This window comes from Peromyscus californicus, unplaced genomic scaffold (genome assembly GCF_007827085.1).
Source record: "Peromyscus californicus insignis strain IS unplaced genomic scaffold, ASM782708v3 Scaffold_20__1_contigs__length_68692818, whole genome shotgun sequence".
In the NCBI taxonomy this organism is placed as follows: domain Eukaryota; kingdom Metazoa; phylum Chordata; class Mammalia; order Rodentia; family Cricetidae; genus Peromyscus; species Peromyscus californicus.
This window is the reverse complement of record NW_026294503.1, coordinates 66,200,163-66,222,555: the sequence shown is the minus strand read 5'-3', so window position 1 is coordinate 66,222,555 and position 22,393 is coordinate 66,200,163. Positions and strand designations below refer to the sequence as shown.

The following is a 22,393-nucleotide window of genomic DNA, read 5'->3' as shown; positions in this document are numbered from 1 at the left end:
AAGGAGACAGGTCTGCCCTCCTGAGGCTCCAGGACCACCTCGCTGCTATCCAAAGCAGACACACGGCCAGTCCTGTGCCCCTCATCTATCACCTGTACCTGTACTCAGTGATCTTCTCTAGTGGCCACCACCTCTGCGTCACAGCATCTAGAACCCTGAAGATACCTGGTTCTGTCTCCATGGCTTCAGTCCTTATCAAAAGGTTAATGTAGAAATTTCTTGAGGGCAGAATGTGTCTCCTGCTCTGAGCCTTCACTAGGCCCCAGGATGGAGCTCAGGGCATGCCAGGCCTGTGATGTATCGAGTGATCTTAAGAAGCTGAGAAAGTAAGAATCATCGACACTCAGCCCCCTTAGACTCCATCTCTGCACTAGAACACACCGGCTGTCACTCTCATGGGGCAGGTGTCTGTCCACCAGCCCCTCTGCTGCCCTACTCTCCTCCATGCCCATCTCTCAGCTCTTTCACTGATAGAAGGTAAGACCTGAGTCACTCTGCTGATTTAACTCTGCTGATTCAAGCCCAAAGGATTGTGAACCAGCTGGAGAATGCAGACTGCTCGTTTGAGGTTTACCAGGCGAACCCCAGACAGACTCCTGTAAGCCTTCCCCTCCTTCATTCCGATTCTCTGGACCTTGACCACAGCTGTGATCACTACATCATTTAAGACACATCATTCATCTACAAGGAGACCGAATTTCAGAGGCCAAAATGTCAGACGATGGCAATGGGGCTGCTGGACTGCCGGGTCTCGGTGATGTCTTTGACAAGAAGTAGCCTCTGTGTTTTGGGCCCCAGCAGGGCTTGAGATGGCAGGGTAGCCTTTCCCGCTCTGCCACATCCTGTGCACCTGGGATGCTGAAGTGAGTCCATGCTGGAGAAAATAACTTGATCTCAGCAAGGATACAGGCTAAACAAACCTGAGCTAGATAATCTTCGACCCCGAACTGTGAGACCACACACTGACTAGTGAAAAGGTCAGAGCCTGGAGGACATGAGTAAGTTTGTTTCCATGTTTGTGTGCAGCAAAGATGCAGCATCAACTCTCAGGACCACAGGACTCTGGGGCTCAGGTAGCCTTCTTCCAACAAGAGCTGTATTCCCTGAGCAAGGCAACAGGTGCCACCCAAGTTCATTTATAGACTTTTTATTAGAAAAAAAAATATGTGTGTGTGCACATGCATATGTATGTGTAGTATATGTGTGTGCATGTTTGTGTGTGTACATGTGTGTGCATGTGTGTACATACACATAGTGTGTGTGTGTGTATGTGGCATGTATATATGCACAGAGGTCAATGACAAGTGTCTTCCTTGTATACTCTTTACATTGTCTTTTGAGACAGGGTGTGCTGGCTAGTTTTATGTCCACTTGACACAAGATAAAGTCATGTAAAAGGAGGGAGCCTCAACTGAGAAAATGCCTCATAAGGTTGTGCTGTAGGCAAGCCCATGGGCATTTTCTTGATTAGTGATTGGTGGGCAGGAGCCTAACACATTGTGGATGGGGCCAACCCAGGTCTGGTGGCCCTGGGTTCTATAAGAAAGCAGGCTGAGCAAGTCATGGGGAGCAAGTCAGTAAGCAGCATCCTCCATGGCCTCTGCATCAGCTCCTGCCTCCAGGTTCCTGCCGTTTGAGTTCCTGTCCTGACTTCCTTCAATGATGAACTATGATGTGGAAGCGTGAGCCAAATAAACCCTTTGCTCCCCAAGTTGCTTTGGCCATGGTGTTTCATCACAGCAGTAGTGACCCTGACTCGGACAGAAGTTGGTACCAGGACAGTGGGGCATTGCTGTGACAGACCTGACCATGCTGTTTTGTGGAGGACTGTGGAAGGTCTTTGGAACTTGGGACTAGAAAAGCCACTGAGTGTTGAGAGCTCAGTGGGTTATTCCATAGGAGTTTGGAAGATATGCATGTTGAGAGCAGTGCAGATGATGGAGACTCTATCTCAATGGTTTCCTTACCCTTCTTGATAAAGGCCCAGTTCTGAGGGAGGATGCCCTGGGGGCTTGGGCACTTTGGGCTTCTGTGTGACAAACTGGCCCCGGGACTCTTGTGCACCCTACCCCTTTCATCCAATTTTAGCTGTGTGTGGCAACAGACTGTATTCCAGCTTCCCAGGGGCCAACTTCCACTGCCTAGGCCCCCTCTGTTTCCTGTGCTTGAGCTCTGCCCTCCCAATAAAGCCCCACTCATGGACGGTGTGCTCCGATAACCACTCCTCCCACTTGGCTCCACTGCCCAGGTTTCCTGTTTCAGGGCTGTGAACCAGGGAGGGAGGAGGGTTGTCTCTGGATACCTACCCACTCTGCACAGCATAATGTTCAAGGAGCAGGAGATGAGCTGGTAGCCCCAAACCCAAACACACAGAATCACAAAGGCATTGAGGGACAGACTCTACCCTACCAACACCCTGGATGAGGACCTCACCACTAGGAGCTGCTAAGACACCAGTGGTCCACTTCTTCCATGCCCTGCTCCACACCATGCCCAAGTTCAAAATTCCATTCCCATGGGGTCAAATACATAGACTCTTCAGAAGTCAACACATCCTTGATGATGGTCCCCATCCTCTGTTCCCTATGCCCACCCACTCCTGGCTAGCCAATGAAGCATACTTGTAGATTTTTATTATAACCACCTTATGCTGCTTCCACCCCTACCCTGTGGACCCCACTCTTGGAGACTTTCAATCAGCTCCCCAGTACCCCTCCCATACACTCTGTCTTGGGATAAAACCCTCAATACATAGACATGTGAACCTCCACAGCAGAGACCCAGACATTTGGAGGCTCCAGCTCAGAGGTCCCCTCCTCCCTCCCTAGGTATCTAGACACAGCCATTCCTTCATCCAAGGATCTAGGCACAGGCTCTCTACCAACAACCTAGGCTCCGAGACCCCTGTTATGCCAGATCTCCCTCTGTCACTCCCAGAGAACCTCAGTTGCAAAGGACCCCCTTGTAAGTATCAGAACACATAGTCCTAGGTCCCAGGAATAGCTGAGGATGGGTGTCTTGGAGTTTGCTGGGCCATCAAAGTCCAGAGCCTGGGACAGCTGAATGTGTGTGCAAGAAGACCATAGGCTAGCAGCAGAGGCCATGGGGTGCAAGCAGACCCTCCCCGAGTAGGAAAAGGACTTCAGCACCCACTTGTTGCCACCTCTTCCCTGTGGTCTTCTTGAATGCCCTTGGGAGAGGCACTGGAACCAGCCCCGGCCTGGACAGGGGCCAAGGTAGCAACCCTGGATCCAGGGGTTCAGCACCTTAGAGCCACACCCATGTCAGTCTGAACCCCAATCCTGAGCCTCTGCTCCCTGTGCACATCATTCCCGGCTAGCCAGTGACGCTCACCCAGAGAGGAACTTTATTAAAACCAGCAGGAGTTTCAAGCCATCTTCCGGTCTCGGGACAGGGACATGATGCAGGAGGGGTCCTCGTGTGTGTGGGCCAAGGGGTACAGGGACTCTCCAAGCCCACAAGCTTGGCGATATGAGCTCAGTTGTGGGGGCCCCTGCGGGTGGTCGATGTGGTCCTGATGTTGTAGGCCTTGAGCGCCCCGGGTCCCCCACTGCTTGAGAAGCTCAGAGCGTTGCTGCCCATGGTTCCCCCGAAGAGGAGCCTGCTGCCACTGCCGCCCGTGGAATTCACTACAGCTGGAAGAGGAGAAGGTCTGATTAGTGCGCACTCCCCTACCCAGGGAACCCATCCTTCCCCCAACACACCTTCTTGACACAGCTGCCCCTCTCCTCTCCTGCCTCCCCTCTCAAACAGTCCTCCCCCAACCTAAAAGAAACTTCTGACTGTGGCAGGGGCTTCTCCACAGGAGCTCAAAGCCTTCCTTCACCTGGCTCCCCACTACCCCCACCCCTGCCTCCTTGTTCTGGGCCACTGAGCTGGGTGGATATGAGTTCCATGGAACCTGCCAGAACTGTGTGTGGAAGGGAGGCTCCCAACTCCACCAGCCAGGGCCCTTGGGCCAGTCTACCATGCTAGAAAGTCAGCTAAGTCCACACAGTTGAGGGGGTAGTGGAAAACTTACAGATGTTCACAGGGCCCATTCCATCTCCAGACAACCTGGAAGAAGAGGACAGGTCTATAAAAGCGGCTCTCACCTCAGGGCAGAGCTTCCAGGCACTGCCAGGCCCCAGCCTCCAGACCCCAAGCAGAGTCTCCACCCCACCCTTCTTGTTCCCAGCTTGTCTTTAGCCTTGTTTCAAAATGACTGAGGAGGAGGAGGAGCAGGAAGGCCCACTTAGACCCCTCTCCCAACCAACTACATGAGCTGCATCAAAGTTCCAGAGCCTTCGTGTCCCACCTCTAAACTGGGCCTACCTCCAGAACCAAGGTGACAGGTTCTTTTGTGAAGATTGCTGCATGCATTTTCCCTACAAGCTTCGAACACCTAGGGCTTGGGAAATGGTTACCATGCTTATTATCGGTGAGCAGCCCTGCCCTTCCTCACCAGAAGTTCTCAGAGAATGGGCTGCTGCCTGCGGACTCCTGTCTCCAGCCCCTAGCACGAGGTCTGGAGCTAGCAGTTACTTAATAGGTGCTGAAATAACTAATGAATTGTTGACTGATTGACTTCGGCTCCAGCCAGGACTGCGAGGGTGGGGGAAGGCGGGGTGGCTTTAGCCGCCCGTGGGTCTGAAACAGGTCTTGCAGTGGAAATTACAAATCCAAGACAGCTGGGTGTGTTTGTTTGGTGACTCACAGTCTCATCGTCACCAAGCTCTTGGCCTTAGGGTTCAGTTTGCTGGGGGGGGGGAGGTGGGGAGGACACGACACAGACACCTTACTCTGATGGGGGAGGGGCAGCGAGGAGCCACTGGCCTCAGCAGCCTCAAACTGAAGGAGAAAAAAAGAGTCAGGTTTTCAGGATGTTTCCAGAATGCTGGATCAAATGGTAAGGATTACTAGAAGTTGGAGCAGCCAAGGGCAGGGTGCCACCAATCAGCAATTCCATGTCAGAATTTCCAGGGCACTGTCTAAAGGACTCACTGGGAACAGACCTGATGTCCAAGTTATAGCGACTGATTTGATTCTTCCTTTCTAATAAGTATGCAGTGACTTATTTTATGCAGTGACTATATTTGCAACATTGTATCTCGAAGACTCCAAACTCAAAACAATTATGAAAGTTTCAGAGCCACAGTCCCTGATATGCTCAGGAAGAGCTGAGGAGGTTAAGGGATTTAAAACAGGAAGAATCAGGGCCCCATGCATCCAGGAAGATGCAGAGAGGCCTCTCAGATGCAGCTGCCAGTGTGACAGTCAGTGTGACATGCCTATGTGACTGACTGTGTGACAGCCTTGTGACATCCTGTGTGACATGCCTATGTGACAGCCTGTGTGACATCCTGTGTAACATGCCTATGTGACAGCATGTGGGACATCCTATGGGACACGCCTATGTGACATGCCTATGTGACAGCCTATGTGACATCCTGCATGACAGCCTGCGTGACATCCTGTGTGACAGCCTGTGTGATATGCCTATGTGACATCCTGTGTGACATGCCTATGTGACATCCTGTGTGACAGCCTGTGTGACATGCCTGTGTGACATGCCTATAGGACAGCCTGTGTGACAGTCTGTGTGACAGCCTGTGTGACATCCTGTGTGACATGCCTGTGTGACAGTCTGTGTGATAGTCTGTGTGACATGCCTGTGTGACAGTCTGTGTGACATCCTGTGTGACAGTCTGTGTGACATGCCTGTAGGACAGCCTGTGTGACAGCCTGTGTGACATGCCTGTAGGATAGCCTGTGTGACAACCTGTGTGACATGCCTGTAGGATAGCCTGTGTGACAGTCTGTGTGACATGCCTGTAGAACAGCCTGTCTTCCAGAGGCCTCTGATATTCAGTTCCTCTTCTCACAAGGAAGCCAGGCAGGTAAATAATTAAAATATAAATTATTTATAAATATAGTAATAAATAATACTAATTAGCTTACACAGACCCTCTTCTTCTACCTCTGGCCTACATTTTCAAGCACATTTCTCCCCCCTCTTCCTACCACACAGGCTTTCTGCCTCAACACACCCCTACCTTCCTGTCCACTCCATTCATCCTCACCTACATACACACCCACACACACAATAAATGTTTTTAAAATAATTTTTAAGTGCAAGTAAATAAATGTTTAAAAAAAAAAAAAAGCAAATGTTCCTGGTCTCTGAGCTCTCCCTTTGCAGGTGTTTGTCTCCACAGTGAATGCACTTCCTCCCTGAGGGCAGAAACATGGCTTAAATATTATCTGACTCTATGCTGGGCTCTAACAAATGAAGACAAACAAGTAAGTCTACTCCCATGCGTTTGCCAACATGGTTGCTTCTCACCTCTCCAAAACTTAACCTTCCCCAGGGCACAGCTCTGTATGTTCACAGGGAATCAGCCCCTGCAGCCACTAAGAACAAGACCAACCTCAGATGGGGGTGCTCTGTCCTGCGGGAAGCCAGCCCAGCCCCTGCCAGCTTCCCAGCCACTGCAGGTGGCTATACAAATAGCTCTGGGGACAGAGGAGATCCTCCTAGCACACTGAGGGCCACATGGTTAGCCCAGTTAGCCATGAAAAGTAGCCTAGCCACTTGTTCATGGGCCAGCGATCAGCAGGCCTCAGCTGCACACTAGCCTGTCCCTCAGTTAATTGAACCACCGCTTGTCCCTCTGTAGACCCTGGAGGCAATGCTCCTTGGCCTGCCTCCCTGGAAACATGCCGAAGATCAGTAAGAGAGCCCTGCTAGGAGCTGGGGGCATGGCTCAGTGAGTGAGAGCACTTGTTGAGCAAGCATGGAGATCAGCATTTGAATCCCCAGAACCCACATACGAAGCCAGGTGTGGCCTCACACATGCCTGTAACCCTAGCAGGTGGGAAATGGGATGATCACTAGGGATGTCTAGCCACCAGACCAGCTCCAGGTTCAATAAGAGACCCTGTCTCAAAATAAGGCAAACACAGAGCAGGACGCTGACATCCTCCTCTGGCCTCCAAGCATCACCTTGGATGTGGGAACTTGTGCACACATGTGTGCATACACTAGACACATGCACCATACCAAGAAAGCCCTGCTAATGGCCCTACTTAGGAAGGAACTTGCCACATGGCCTTTCCATCTAGAAGGATGTTTTCTACAGAGCTAAGCAGCAGTCATGAGCATTGTGCACCCTGTCTCTTCTACCGAGGCCCTGCAAAGGAGGGCACCTAGGAGATGCATGTGGGTATGTTAAGAACAAGGCCAGACCTCACTGATCCCCAGGACCTCCTGCCCAGCCTGCATCTCTCACCGGCTCTCCTCGCCCTCCAGCAGCTTGCGGTAGGTGGCGATCTCGATGTCCAGCGCCAGCTTGACATTCATGAGCTCCTGGTACTCTCGCAGCTGCCGCGCCATATCCTGTTTGGCCTGCTGCAGAGCGGCCTCCAGCTCCTCCTGCTTGGCATGAGCATCCTTGAGTGCTAGCTCCCCACGCTCCTCAGCCTCAGCAATGCTGGCCTCCAACTTGGCACGCTGTAGAAGGTCATGAAACCATGAATGGAGGGGACAGCTGGCCACTATCTTCCTACCAACCCATGCTGCACCTGCCCATCTTGCTTAAGATGGCTTCACTGGCCCTGCCTACTGCCCCGAGCACCAGCGAGTCCTGAAGGTTAGACACAAGGATGTGAGGGTCCCATGCCTAGTGTCTGATGCTGGCTCTGTCACTTTCTAGCAGTGTAGCCTTGAGGGGATTAACCCCTTCAAGCCAAAGTCTCCTCTTCCTAAAAGAGTAATAATCACAGCATCTATTTCATAGGGAGACTGTCAGGGTAAGGGGAGATGAGACACATAAAGTCAGGCTAGAGAGATGGCTTAGTGGTTAGAGCACTTGTTGTTCTTGCAGAGGGCCCAGGTTCAATTCCCAGCACCCACATGGCAATTCAAAACTCTTCATAAGGCCAGTCCCAGAATGCACATGATACACAGATTCACATGCAAGCCAAACACTCCTACACATAAAATAAAACAAATACATCTAAGTCAAAATTTTTAATTAAAAATTTTAACGTCTTTTTAAAAGAGACACACAAAGTCTTGACATGATACCTAGCATACACCAGATGCTCAATCAATGTTACTTTAACTTGCAAACCCTAGCACCCGCCCACCCCTAGCCAGAGCACCAAGGCATGGGATCCCAGTTGGGTCACAAATACTAGCAGAGGACAAGAACTGGGTACCTTTAAAACAGACACCAGCCATTGGAGAGAGAGTGAGCAGGGACCATGGGAGAGGTTGGAGAGGGGAAAAGTAAGGGGGGAAGTGATGTGATTACATTTTAATTCAAAGATGTTTTTTCAAAAATAAGATAAAACAGGAACCAGGTGTGAGCAGTCCAAATAGAAGATTGAATCCAATACCATATCATGTGGTTGGAGCAGGGTGACACAGTCCCATGGGCCGGTGTCTGCCATGAGCCGCTACCACTTACTGTTGGCGTTAGGGCTTTCCCGGCCTTGGGCACTTCCCCCACGGTCACAGTTTGGGTCTTGAATGTGCCTCAAAGCCCCTGTGTTGATGCTTTGGTCCCCAGCTGAGGGCGTTTATTAGGAGGAGGTAGAACCATTAGGGGGCAGGGATAGTAGAAGGAACTGAGGCCACTGGGGATATGTCCATGAAGGGGAATGAGGAACCCTGGTCCATCTTCTCTGCATTTTGGCTGAGGTAAGACGAGGAATTTTGCACTACCATGTGCCCACACACACCATGGTGTTCTGCATAGCCACCCACTCCAAGTGATTATGCTCAATGACCAGGGACTAAAACATTGAGACAAAATAACTCCTCTCTCTTCTAAGTTGGTTCTCTCTGGCATTCTACCACATGGGTAGACAGCTGGCTAACACAGCCACTAACAAGAGCTGTCTCGCTGTCCCACCCCCCACCCTCCAGCCCAGGGCTTCTCTGCCCTTCTCCAGGACCCCTCTCCAACCTAGGGCCTTCTTCCCTCAGCTGAAGTCTCTGCCTCTCTGCTCCATGGGCACCACGCAGCAGCGTCCTCTCACACTAATGTCCCCCGGGCCAGGCAGGGCTAGTCCACTGCCTCTAGAGACCAATGAGCCAGACAGATGGCTTCCGCTCTCAAGGAGCATGCAGTTTCAGTGGGGTGAAGATAGTCAGTAATTAAACAATAACTTCGAACACTCCAGACAGTAGAAGGTGCTTCAAGGAACTTCAGACGGGCTGCTGGTGCGGTGGCTGGGTGTTTGAAGAAGCCATCCCCCACAAGGGGACTCTGGTCCCGAATCCCACGCATGATAAAGCAAAAGCCATAGACAGAGCTGGGAGACTCACAGTCCAGGTGGACTGAGAGGCCTTGGAGCATGAATGCTTAGTAAAGGCAAGACTCCGGAAGCAGGCTAGCATGGCCTGAGCAAGAGGAGAAAGGGGTGTTGTCCAGAGTGAAGATGGGGTGGGACATGTAAGGTTCTGATCCATGTGCTGTGAGCCCAGAGCTGGGGGCAAGCAGTGCTCAGTGTCAGGGTGGTTCCTCTTTGGTAGGTGACCTGAGTTCCCTTCCACGGGCTCCATGCCCAACCATGACTCCTACTTTCAACCCAAGCCAGGTCCTGGCCAAAAGCATTCCATCCTGGAGGTCTCACTAGTGGCCTGAGATGTGAGCTGCTCCCACCTGGGCCCAGGCCTCCCAGATTCACCCTGACCTTGACCTGGCTAGCTGCCTCTCACTCCCAAAAAGCAGGGATGAGGCAGCAGGAGGGCAGGTCCCCACCTGGTTCTTCATGGTGTCAATCTCAGCCTGCAGCCTCTGGATGGTACGGTTCATCTCCGCAATCTCATTCCGGGTGTTGCGGAGGTCATCCCCATGCTTCCCGGCCTGGGCCTGGAGGGTCTCAAACTGAAAGGCCACGAACACAACTATGGCAGGGTGGACCATCACTGCCAGACACTGGACTTTCTCCCCATCCACAGACAGCCCCTCCCAGCCTACATTCCCAGGAAAGGCAGTCCCCTCCCAGCCACCACTACCACCCAACCCCCCACAACTGCAACCCCAAAAGGTCAAACTACAGGGCAGTCCCTGTCCCCTCCTAGCCAGGATCTGAGAGCATGCGTCCAAGCCTGTACTTCCACCCATGCATGCTGCTGGGCTCCATACCCTGTGCACCTTCAGACCTGGCTTCTGGCTTCCTTTGGTGACACTGGTTTGGCCCATGTCCCGCCCATTTCTTTAGCAGATTGCTCTCAGCTGTTTTGACTCTATAGGAACAATTAAGCCTCCCATTCCTGGAACACTGGACTTCAAGATCTAGTCCCTGCTCTTTCACCTACTAGCTATGCAGAGCTGGAAAACTCACTTAGCCTCTCTGGGCCTCAGTGGCAATCATAGCGGTGCACACAAAAAAGGGCTGTTCTGTGGCTTAAACATGTAAAAGTGACAGAACACTTAAGACACTGCCTAGTCCTGTGCAAGTGTGCCCTGTCTGATAAGCATTATGAAATGGAACTATTATCAATATGCGTCTCATTCCTCTGTCTCTGCCCCATCAGCCTGGGCTCAAGCCTAAGGCAGGGAACCAGCCTTGGCACCTTCTTTGTCCTGAACTCCAGAGCATACCACGGCCTTAATCACTGGTGCCTGGCAGGTCCCAAAGGCTGGAGACAAGGTGAGGAGAAAGGGAGTTGCCACCCAGAGCCTAGCAGAAGGAGGAAAGATGCCCCCAATGACCACTCACCTTGGTCTGGTACCAGGCTTCAGCCTCAGCCCGGCTATGGTTAGCCATCTCGTCATACTGGGCCTTAACCTCAGCAATGATTCCATCCAAGTCCAGGGAGCGGTTGTTGTCCATGGACAGCACCACAGACGTGTCTGAGATCTGAGACTGCAGCTCTGCTAACTCCTGAGGGGCCAGACAGGACATTGGGTTGCGTGTCTGGGACATGATCCATCCCTGTTCCCACGCCACACTGGAACCCACCCAAGGAAAAGAAAAAGCAGACCCTGGAGTGGGCGGAATAGCCAGGCAGTGAGGGACTCAGACACAGCACATGTGAATGGTTCTGCCCACCCTGGGCAGATAGCAAAAACAGGCAATGTGGTACACATGATGACTCCTCCTGTGAGGTCCTCTCAGGGGACCTAGCCTTGGCCCACCCCCTGCCAGATGACGGTTAGCAGATCTCCTTCCTAAGGCTAGAAGATGACACACCACCCACCCTGGAACTCACCGTCTCATTAAGGGTCTTGAGAAAGCTGATCTCATCATTCAGACTATCCACCTTGGCCTCCAACTCCACCTTGTTCATATAGGCAGCATCCACGTCCTGGGGTTGAGACACAGGACAGAGTGACACCATGTCCTCAAGACAGGGGACGGTCAGTAGAGATGAGAGCAAGTTAGTCAATCCTGCCCAGTTTTTCAGGACAAAACACCCCTGCCTCCCCAGACACTTCCTCCCTGGCCCTCCAGGTTGAATGCTGGATTGGTGACATTTCCATGCATCCCCACAACCACCATTGCCTCCCCAGCACCTTCAGCCCAGAGAACCTGAGCCCCAAACCAAACATGTGACCAGGTCCCAAAGGCTTCATGGTGTGGACACAATCCTGGTTCAGCCACAACTGGCTGTGTGACCTAGAACAAGTCACTTCCACATTGAACGCCTCAACTTCTCAATCCATGTAAGAACAGAGCATCAATCATTCAGCTCCTCCTTCCCCCTCCTAAAGATGAGCAGCTCCAACTGGCCTGCTTCTCTGGAATCACTGGGTGACTTAGAGAACCCAGGTCACAGCCCAGGTGGGAGCCAGGCTTCTGTCAGCACTTTTACATCACTGTGACCAAAATTTCAACAGAAACAATGTAAGGGGGGAAAGGTCTGTTTGGGCTCTGGGCTTCAGAAGCCTCAGACCACCACAGCAGAGAAAGCCTGAAAGACACAGCAGCTCACATCATGGCTGACCAGAAGCAGAGGGAGGGAATTCTGATGCTCATTTGACTCTGGCTCTATCTATCTATCTATCTATCTATCTATCTATCTATCTATCTATCTATCTAACTATAATCTATCTATTTATAATCTATCTATCTATCAATCTATTTATAATATATCTATCTATTTATAATCTATCATATATCATCTATTTATCTATAATCTATCTATCTATTTATAATCTATCTGTCTATCTGTCTATCTATCTATCTATCTATCTATTTATAATATATCTATTTATAATCAATCCTATATCATCTATTTATCTATAATCTATCTATCTATCTATCTATCTATCTATCTATCTATCTATCTATCTATCTATGTCTCTCTCCCTCCCTCCCTTTTATTCTGTCCAGGGTCCTAGCTTCCTCCCTCAGTTAACCCACTCTGGAGACACCCAGAAGTGTGCCTCACCAATGTTACAAGTGATTAACAATAATACTAATTAAAAATCAGGTTCTTACTATGTAGCCCTGGCTGGCCTGGGATGCACTGTGTAGTCCACACCTCAAGCCCGCCAAGCACTAGAACTCAAAGTGTGTCCTACCACATCCAATTCCTAAGTGATTTCCAAGTCCAGCCAAGCTGATGATGAAGACTAGCCATCGCACGCTCCTACCTACACTTTCTGGGTTGACCTTGTGAGTCTTCAAGGGCCCGCTCTGTGGCCAGGCTGTATGCCTACAGCAGGGTCTGGGATACAAAGCTCCTTGGTGAGAGGGTTTGGACTCAGAATTCTAAAAGGCAGGAAGCACAGATCCCTCTAAGACACGCCTATGCTTCCCAAAGGCCACTTGCACATCTTCAGGGACAGAGAGCTCATCCTGACTCAAGACAGTTCATTGTTCATTCTGCAAACATCTGAGGCCACCCAGGAGCCATGGGGTCTGGGGTAAAATGTTCTGACCTCTAGAAGACACTCCCTTATATGAGCCTAAGACCTTCCTCTCAAACTTCTATCTTCTGGTCTTAGTTCTAATCCTAAAGGTCTGGAAAAAAACTCTATTCATTCCCCCAGAGACATGCATGTGCACAGGTGCATGCACACACACACAAAAAAAAACCACACACACACACACAAAGAGAGTAAGAGGGAGAAAGAGAGGCTCACATACACAGAGACACACAGAGAGGTGGGAAGAGAGAGGCACACACACATGCACACACACACAGAGGGAGAGGGAGAGAGAGAGGGGGGCACACACAGAGGTACACAGAGAGGGAGGAGAAAGAGGCACACACATGTGCGCACACACACACACACGTGCACACACGCACACAGAGTGAGAGGGAGAGAGAGACACACATACAGGCATACATGAACACAGGGCATGTGTGGCTTTGAGACTTCCCCAAGCTCATCATTCCCTTCTGTTCTGCCCAAGGCAGGCCTTGACCACAGACCCAGCCCTGGGGTATAAGGTTCCCAGCTGGTCTCACCCTGTGTGTGAGACAACCCTCCGGGGCCTCCACCCCTCACCTTCTTCAGCAGCACAAACTCATTCTCAGCAGCCGTGCGCCCATTGATTTCCTCTTCATACCTGCAATGGGGGAGGGGCATGGTGACTGCCCAGCTTTGTCTCCCAACAGTCACACAGGACGCTCGCCTCAGTGGCATGCCTGAGAGAGCAGGTGGCATAGCTACAAACCCTGACTCCTCTCGCTTTCATGCAGATCATCCCAAGGCTTCGTGTCTCAGTGTGGAGGGAAGGGGCTTGGGAAATGTCTGTGAACTAGAAGCCAAAAGCTGTACCTACCGGTGGAGCGAGCAAGCATAGCCATGCTTAGCGGCTGTTTTATGGGGCCTGCATTGGCATGCACTTCCTGTGGGATAATTCACTCCCTACAACATAGAACTGTAATTGTCAGAGCTGAAAACACAGAGGGGGGTCACCTGTCCGGGTCACTGCACTGCAAAGGGACAAAGCCCTGGCTTAACCCCTGGCAGTTGACTACCTGGCTCATGTCTCGACTACTAGCTAGGCCCACCCCTGAGGTACAAAGAGGAAGTTCAAATGGGGAACGCTTATAGAATCAGGACAGAGTGACCAAGCTGGGTGGTATAGCCTGCATCTTTTCCCCCAAACTCCTCTTCCTCTCAAGGAACTGGCACCTGGCTTTGGGAGGACCTCTGCCTGCAAGCTGATGAGGAAGAGTGCATTAGCTTGTTCCAGTGTATATACGGGAATCAAAAAGTGGGAAATTGGGGGTGAAGAAATGAGGACTCAGCAGCACACAGGAGTTGCCAAGAGTGGCAGGAGCTTTGGTAGAAAGCAGTGTGCCAGCCAGGAGCCCGGGCTCATGCATGCATCCAGAATGGCACCTCAGTCCCATAGAAGCTGCAAATCTGCAAGGCTCTCTGATGCCCTGCCTTGGTGCTGGGCTGCTGGGCTGCTGGGGCTCTCAGAGCACCCCTGCCCTTCCCTGGGCCCGCTGCCAGCTTCTCATTCACCCTCTGCCTAGAGCTCAGCCTGGCTCCACAGAAGCCAGGTGCTCTGAGGGGAGCTTGTGACGGGAGATGTGGCCGGCTGAATTCCTAACAACAGGAACTGGCTGGCTACCCAGAACCCCCTTGCCCTGCACCTATCTGGTTCCACCTGCTATGAGATTCACCTGTTGACTTTTGCCTAAGGGAAGCAGCTGGTGGGAGACACTCCCAGAGGGCCTGTTTGTTCTTCTCCAGTCAGAGCTGGTATGCCTGGCTCCGCTTAGTCACACAACCACAGAGCACATTGGCTGCCCCCAGTGCCCAGTGGCAGGGGTCCAGGGTGGGGCCTGCTCAAGCCCTTAGGCATTGCTTTCTGATCAGTGAGGGGAAAAAAGAGCCACAGGAGCCTTCAAAGGCCTGACAACAAGCCCCAGGCTTCCGGTCTCTGGCGGCTCTCCCTGTCTGCCCTGAGCCCTGCCCTGTCATTCAAAACCATCATTCCCAGCTGTTTCCTTCCTTCTCACATCTGGGAGTTAGGGACCCAAAATCAAGGCCAAGTTTCCTGTGACCTGCTATGAAATCTCCACTAAGTCCCATAGACTATCTGGTTTCCAATTCTTCATCTGCACAGAAAAAAAAAAAAAAAAAAAAAACCTATTCTAGAATAATCTAGGGGTACTTCAAGTTCTGAAGCACTCATTCATGGGATATCTTCTTTCTATGGTGCCTGGGGCCTTGGGGCTTAGTCAGGCACCCAAAAGGAACCAGGACTGTCAGGGTAGACTGTGCTATTTCACTTGACTAAGCCAGGGGGGATAAAATGACCAGAATGCCCCAGCAACATCCCCTGGGGGGGTGGGGGAAGGTGAGGCAGGGACTGTGTGTCAGCAAAGGCCATGGCTCAGGCAGTTCTAGTGCTGGGCAGCTAGGCACTCTGACCCCTGAGCCAGAGACACTTGCAGAGCGCTTATGCGTGAGAGGCACCCTGTCCCAGGGCTGGGCCCCTCCAGGCGGCCCCAGGGACGTTACTTATTCTTGTACTCTTCCACCACATCCTGCACGCTTCGCAGTTCAGCCTCCAGGCGGCCCCCATCCAGCTGCAGCGCCTCAAGCTGCTGCCGCAGCCCCGCAATCTGGGTCTCAAAGATCCGGGGAAGCTGGCTGCTCTTGGCTGACTTCTGTTCCTGCAGCAGGGCCCACTTGGTCTCCAGCATCTTGTTCTGCTGCTCCAGGAAGCGTACCTGGAGGGGTGTTGGAAGAGGAGGCGCCTGAGGGGCCAGACCATACCACCACAGGTGTTGAATAGTCTGGAGCCACCCAGCAGAGCCCACATACCCACCAGTCGGTCCCCCATGCTCAGTCCTCCCCTCTAGAACCCTATTTCAAGTGTGAGGCGTGGAGTGGGTGGGCTCGGTTCGGTGGTGTATCAGGATTTCCAGCCAATTTTGTTTCAATGGTATTCTCTACCTCTGCCCTCTAGCCCCTTTCCTCTCTGAAACTAGAGGTGAGAAGGTATTAGGTGGTTGACTGGACTACCCCCTCCTTCCAGGCTGGAACTTCTCTTTCTTCCTCAGCATCTTCTATCCTTCCCCTTCCCTCCAGCCAGGCCTCAGGGCAGGATGTTAGGATCAAACCAATGAAAAGAAGCACTGGCACCCATCCCTGGACCAATGGGAACACTCAGCCTGAGGTGGGAGGCAAGAGGAGATGCCTGGAAACCAGCAACCTGGAGAACCAGGAACTCTGTTAGGACAGTCCGGCCCAACATCAAGGCAAGAACCCAGGTCTAGGGCAACAGGGGTGGGGGGGATGACACACAGACTTCCGCTGAGGATTTCCAGGGCAAAATAGCACAGGCAGGAGGATTGGAAGGGAGACACTGAGGCAGGGGAGTGGGCCCTAGCCAGAGGCCCAGGCAGGACTACAGGCCTCAGCTCCCTGGGCCCCTTCTCTGCCTCTTTCATCCCTAGGAGCCCATGAATAGCAGGAATGGACAGTCAGGGAACGTACCTTCAAAAGGGTTCCTGTTGATGGTCCATCAACCCAGTCCCTATCACCTACTGGGCCATCTCCAAAGGCAGACAGAGATGACCTCACCTCCAACCAGCAAAGGAAGGTAGAGGAACAGGCAAGTAGGTAGGGCAGAAGCCTCCCTCCCCCAGGCCTTTATTCTCAGCCTCTACCTCAGATACATCATTCTCTCAACTGGAAAAGGACAATCATTCCACCTCATTCCTGAATCCCCACAACCTCCTCTCAGGGGAAAGGGACCCAGACAGCAAAGAATTAATTGCTGGCCTTGACCTCCAGAGTTCCCAGCCTCACACCCATAACACAGTGGCTCCAAAGCCCCCAGAGACCTCAGACCAGTCGACCAAAGAAGCTAGGCAGATCTTAGACGGCATCCTTGGATCCTTAAGGAAAGGGAGGGGCCCTGGGCCAGCTGCTGGAGGAGAAAAGGAGCTTGGAGATTTAAGGAAGGTGTAAGGAGAGATATTGCTTCTAAAGAGCCCACCCAAGACACCGGAGGAAGGAGACCAGGGCCGGCCTCCTAGGGCAGGACCGACGCAGGTGTGGCGGGTAAGAACCGCTAGGGCATGACTGAGGCTGAGTCACATGGGCCTCACCTTGTCGATGAAGGAGGCAAATTTGTTGTTGAGGGTCTTGATCTGCTCACGTTCCTCCTGGCGCACCTGCTGGATGGTGGGGTCGATGTCGACCCTCAGCGGTGCCAGCAAGTTCTGATTGATAGTGATCTCTCGGATGCCAGCGCCCACCGGGCTCCCGTAAGCGGAGCGCACCGCCATGCGCGGCCTAGAGGTGCCCAGGCCATAGAGGCTGCTGCTGCCGAAGCTGCCGGTGCGGCCCGAGCTCAGGCGCATCTGGGCACCTCGGCCCGGGAAGGTGGTGGAGCGAGAGCTGAAGTGGATGGACATAGCGGCTGGACGCGGCTAGCTGGACGGGGTGGACGAGGAGAAGCAGGGAACTCGCTGACCTCAGACAGACTGCGACCTTTTATCCCTCTGTGCGTGCGGGCCGCTGGCTGAGCACACACAGGTGGGGACGGGGCGGGGCTGGCCGCCGGCCACCTTTCTCTGCCGCCAGGGGCCTCTGAGGCCGCCTTCCGCCCTTGCGCCGCCCCCAGCCACCGCCCAGGCTCTCGTCCACGCCAGAAATGTATGCAGAATGTCAAAACGCCATCCTGGGACAGCACCATCTCAGGTTGCCCTAGACACCCGCAGCCCAGAAATCTCTGGACCTCAAAGAGACCACCTTACAGTTGACAGGGGAAGGCTTCCTGGAACAGGCCTGGGGAATGAATACCCAGATTCCTGAGGCCAGCAGGGAAGCCAAGTGCTACAGAAGGAAGTAGAGGACAAACTTCCGCTCCGGTTGAGAAAGTTGAAACCCCTCACCCAGTGGCTCGGGAAGCCCAAGGCTTTCTAGGACACTCCCTCCATAGGCCAGCTGCTGCTGGAGAGATCTGATGCTCAGTTCTTGAGTAACCTGACCCCATGCCGCTGTTTTCCTAAGGGCGGTACACCCTCCCCACTCCACCCAAGTTTGGAGGGCCTTCCTCACCCCCTACTCAAACTACTTTCTGGGTTTCTAGGATGCCCGGTATGTACACTTCTGTATGTTTACACTCCTAGACACACACTCATGTGCGCATACATGAGTGGAGTCTGCATGCTGGCCTGGATACACAACTGAACACACTTTTATGCACATCTGTGTGTCCCAGCTCCTGTTCACATTCAAACACTCCTCCCCATCCTGCCCCATTTTCCTATTTAAAGGTCCACTAGGTTGTACCTGAGAAGGGACCCAACAGCTCCAGCCCGGCCTCACTCTGTAGCAGCCAGCGCTGTACACTTAGACCTCTGAATGCTCCCCCACTCCCATTTTCCCAGACTCACTTGGTCAGCCTTTAGCCCACTTCGAGCCCCGCCCAGGGAGCTGACTGAGTCTTCAGGGGAGTCCTGGGTAGAGGAGGGTGGGGTTGGAATGTTCTTGCTGCTTTGCCATTTCAGTTAGAAAGCCCTAAGCTGGCAAAGGAGACCCCCCACCCCTCAGAGTGCTTCCTCAATTCATCGGCTCTCTGTACCCCTCTACATCTACTTCATCCCCTGCCATCCCTCCCACTCCGTCCCCAACTCTGAAGGCTGTGTCCTGCCCACCCCAAGAGCTCCTCTTTCTCTAGCTGGGCTGAGACATCCTAGCAGGGCACAGCCGGTACAATGACCCAGACAAGACACTGGCCCTCCCTAGGCCACAGCTCCTTCAGGGCAGATGCCTAAGGAAAACCGGGAAGCACACTGTGAAGAAGAAAGGTGTCTGGACACTTCAGGCCAAGCCTCAGCCCCCCATTACCACCGCACACAGACTTGAGAGAGATTTCCTCATTCCAGGGCCTGCACCACATCTTCCTTGGGCCTCTTGCCCCTCCCTGGAACATTCTTAAAGGTTCCAGTGCTGGCTAGATTCCTCCTGCCCCCACATTCCCAGGCCAACCTGAGAGGCCACTCGGTGCCAGGTGAAAGCAGCATTCTCACTCTCCCTCCCCCTCCCCCCCCCCCCCTCATTTCACAGCCCTGGAAGCCTCCCATCAATCAAATGCTTGCCCCAAGAGAGCTCACAGTCTAGTGGCTCATCTGAACCCAGACACACACACACACACACACACACACACACACACACACACACACACACTCAGTTTAAGCCAAGCCATGTGTAAGCTTTACTTGTCCTCTGGCTCTCTTGGCTGCTGTACTAAGCACCCTTTGGAACCTAGCCATCAACAGCAGTAGACCCAGGTTCTTAGCCCTACCTCTGTCCACAATTCCTGACCTGGACACCTGGCCCCTGACATCCTGGCCCATGGGCATTGTGGCTCCTCCCACAGGAGAGGAAACATTCATAACTATTACTCATAGCCCAGCAATGTAAAAACACATCTTCTGATTCTTTTTTTATGATTCTTTAAAAATGTTTTATGTGTGAGTGTTCTGCACGTATCCCTACATGCCAGAGGAAGGCATCAGATCCTATTATAGGTGGTTGTGAGCCGCCATGTGGGTGCTGGGAATTGAACTCAGGACCTCTGGAAGAGCAGCCAGTGCTCTTAACTTAGCCATTGCTCCAGCCCCACATCTTCTGATTCTTAAGAGAAAAAAATCCTTTTGGAATGTGAATGCCTCTAATCACACTAAAAGCCACTTAACATTCTGTGTGGACCACTGGGCGAGATGGCTCTGTAGCAGAATGCTTGACCAGCATGTATGTGGTCCTACTCTCAATCTCTGACAGTGGCGCGCACACACACACACACACACACACACACACACACACACACACACACAATCCACACTGATGCACAGACATAACACTTACAGAGGAACCAAGTGACCCAGGCTAAGAACAGTGTGACTGACAGCAGGCTACTTTCCTGACTGTGAACCACCATCCAAGAGAGTGACAGACGCGAAGGGTGTGGGCTGCTGTTTACCTAGTGCCTACCACACGTGTGCCTGCTTCAAACCTATTGACCATTTTGTCTGTATGACATAACCCATGATGTAGAGATGTACTATACCATGCCACCACTGGTGATAGGCTCTCACCACATAGCCCAAGTTGGCCTCAGATTCTTGATGGTCCTGTCCCAGTCTTCTAAGTGCTAGGATAACAGGCCTGTATCACCAAACCCAGTTATTGTCCCCATCTGAAGAGAAGACATTAAGGCACAAATAATTTAAGTCACTTGCCCAGGCTTCCACAGCTAGTACATAGAAAAGCTAAGATGTGAACCCCAGTAATTGGAACCACTGGATTACTTCCAAAAAATGATGACACTAGATAGATGGGAGACATGGCTCTGTGGTTAAGAGCACTTAGTTAGGTTCCCAGCACCTATGGCAGGTGGTTCACATCTACCTGGAACTCTAGTTCCAAGGGATCCAATACTTTCAACTTCTGTGAGTACCTGAAGGCATATACATGTACACACACAAACACACACACACACTCTCTCTCTCTCTCTCTCTCTCTCACACACACACACACACACACACACACACACACACACACACAATTAATAAAGTATATATAATTGCAAGAAGGAAAACTAGTTCCAAATATGAAAGAGTGCTCAGCACCACTCAAATTGGAGTGGGAGAAAGAATAGGAACAGGAAGCCAGGCCGGTGTCATGGCCACACCCATGATCCCAGCACTGCCGGAGCTAACAGTGAAGGATGGTGAGCTGGGGATCAGCCTGAGCTGCAGAGCAAGACTCTGTCTCAGAAGCCTGCAGCAAAACGGACGTGAGATCCTCTTGTGACTGTCAAGTCATCCAAGACTGAAGTTGACGTTAGCAGCATCCATACAGGCTGTGACTGTGGAGGCCACAGCAAATCTTGTCCTTTGCTACCAGGGTTATTGATTGTCACTTCCTCTTGCAGGGAAAGTTGGCAAAAGATCTCAGAATTAATTAAAAAGACATCAGCAGGGGATGGAGAAATGGCTCAATGGTTAAGAGTCTTGGCACTGGGTGCTCTTGCAGAGGGCCCAAGTTCAGTTCCTAACATCCACATGGAAGCTCACAGCCATCTATAACTCCAATGTCAGAGGACCTGACACCCTCTTCTGGCCTCCATGGGCACCAGCTATACACACGGTGAACACACATACACACAGGCATTCACAAATATGCTGGGGATGTCTTTCTGAGTGCTGTGAATGTGTGTTGCTTTGATTGATTGATTGATTGATTGATAAATAAATAAAACACTGAATGGCCAGTAGCCAGGCAGGAAGTATAGTATAGGTGGGATAAGCAGAGAGGAGAATTCTGGGAACTGGAAAGCTGAGTCAGGCAGGAGACGCAGTCAGTCACTGCCATGAGAAGCAAGATGTGAAGGCAGAAGTGGGAAAAGGTACCAAGCCACATGGCTAAACATAAAAAAGAATTATGGATTAATTTAAGTGTAAGGTCTAGCTACCAAGAAGCCTGAGCCATTAGGCCAAACAGTTTTAATTAGTATAAGCATCTGTGTGTTTATTTCGGTCTGAGTGGCTGCAAGCCAGGTGGGACACAGGAGAACTCCTGGCTACACAAATATACATAAGATTAAAAAAAATAAGTCTTTTCAAAAAAACATGTCATCAGCTTTTACATGTATAAGTAAAACCAGATGAATCCATCAGTCCTCGACTGAGAAGTTCTGCTGTGAGCTCTTCCCTTCCTGGAGTTCACAACAACTGCACATGTACACAGGGTCCCTTCTGCACTGTCTCACGTCCAAGGAAATTTGGAAACCTAAGTGCCTGTCAACAGGGAGCCTGAATAATGAGTTGAGCTAGCTGCTGTCTTAGTCACTGTTATCACTGTGATAAAAGGCAATTTATAGAAGAAAGAGTTTATTCTGCAATTTATGGTTCCGAAGGGTTCCTTGAGAGTGGGGCAGAGGCAAGAGGCAGCGGGAGATGGGACCAGCCGCTGAGATCTCACATCCTGAATTGCAAGTAGAAAGTCTTTTGAAACTCAAAGCCTGTCCCCAGTGACATGCCTCCTCCAGCAAGGTCACACCTCCTATTTCTCCCCAAACAGCCACCAACTGAAGACCACGAATTCAGATGTAGACTTAGAGGGGGCATCCCACTCAAACCGTCATCATCATCGTAGCTTCGTTCAGTGGATCACCGTTCAGGGAAATGAATACATCCTTTCTATGTTGACCGAGTCTTCAAATTTCTAATTAATCAGTTGATTTTTGTGTGCATGGATGTTTTGCCTGCATGTATATGCCTGCATCACATGAATGAAGTACCCAGGAGGCCAGAAGAGGATGTCAAATCTCCCAAGACTGATGTGACTTAGCATGTGAGTGCTGGGAATCGAACCCAGGTCCTCTGGAAAAGCAGCCAGTGCTCTTAACTGCTGAACCATTTCTCCAATTCCCTTGA

General features: G+C 51.7%; 1 protein-coding gene across 1 annotated transcript; it reads right to left on the bottom strand.

Moving 5' to 3' along the window:
* Positions 1-3,344: 3,344 nt before the first annotated feature.
* Positions 3,345-18,475, bottom strand: Krt7 (keratin 7). The gene is made up of 9 exons (XM_052749024.1): positions 17,054-18,475; positions 15,456-15,667; positions 13,479-13,539; positions 11,231-11,326; positions 10,738-10,902; positions 9,774-9,899; positions 7,293-7,513; positions 4,043-4,077; positions 3,345-3,656 (listed from the first exon to the last, which is right to left on the bottom strand). Exons 1-9 carry the CDS (start codon positions 17,360-17,362, stop codon positions 3,499-3,501), a joined length of 1,383 nt encoding a protein of 460 aa, XP_052604984.1. The 5' UTR covers positions 17,363-18,475; the 3' UTR covers positions 3,345-3,498.
* Positions 18,476-22,393: the final 3,918 nt, after the last annotated feature.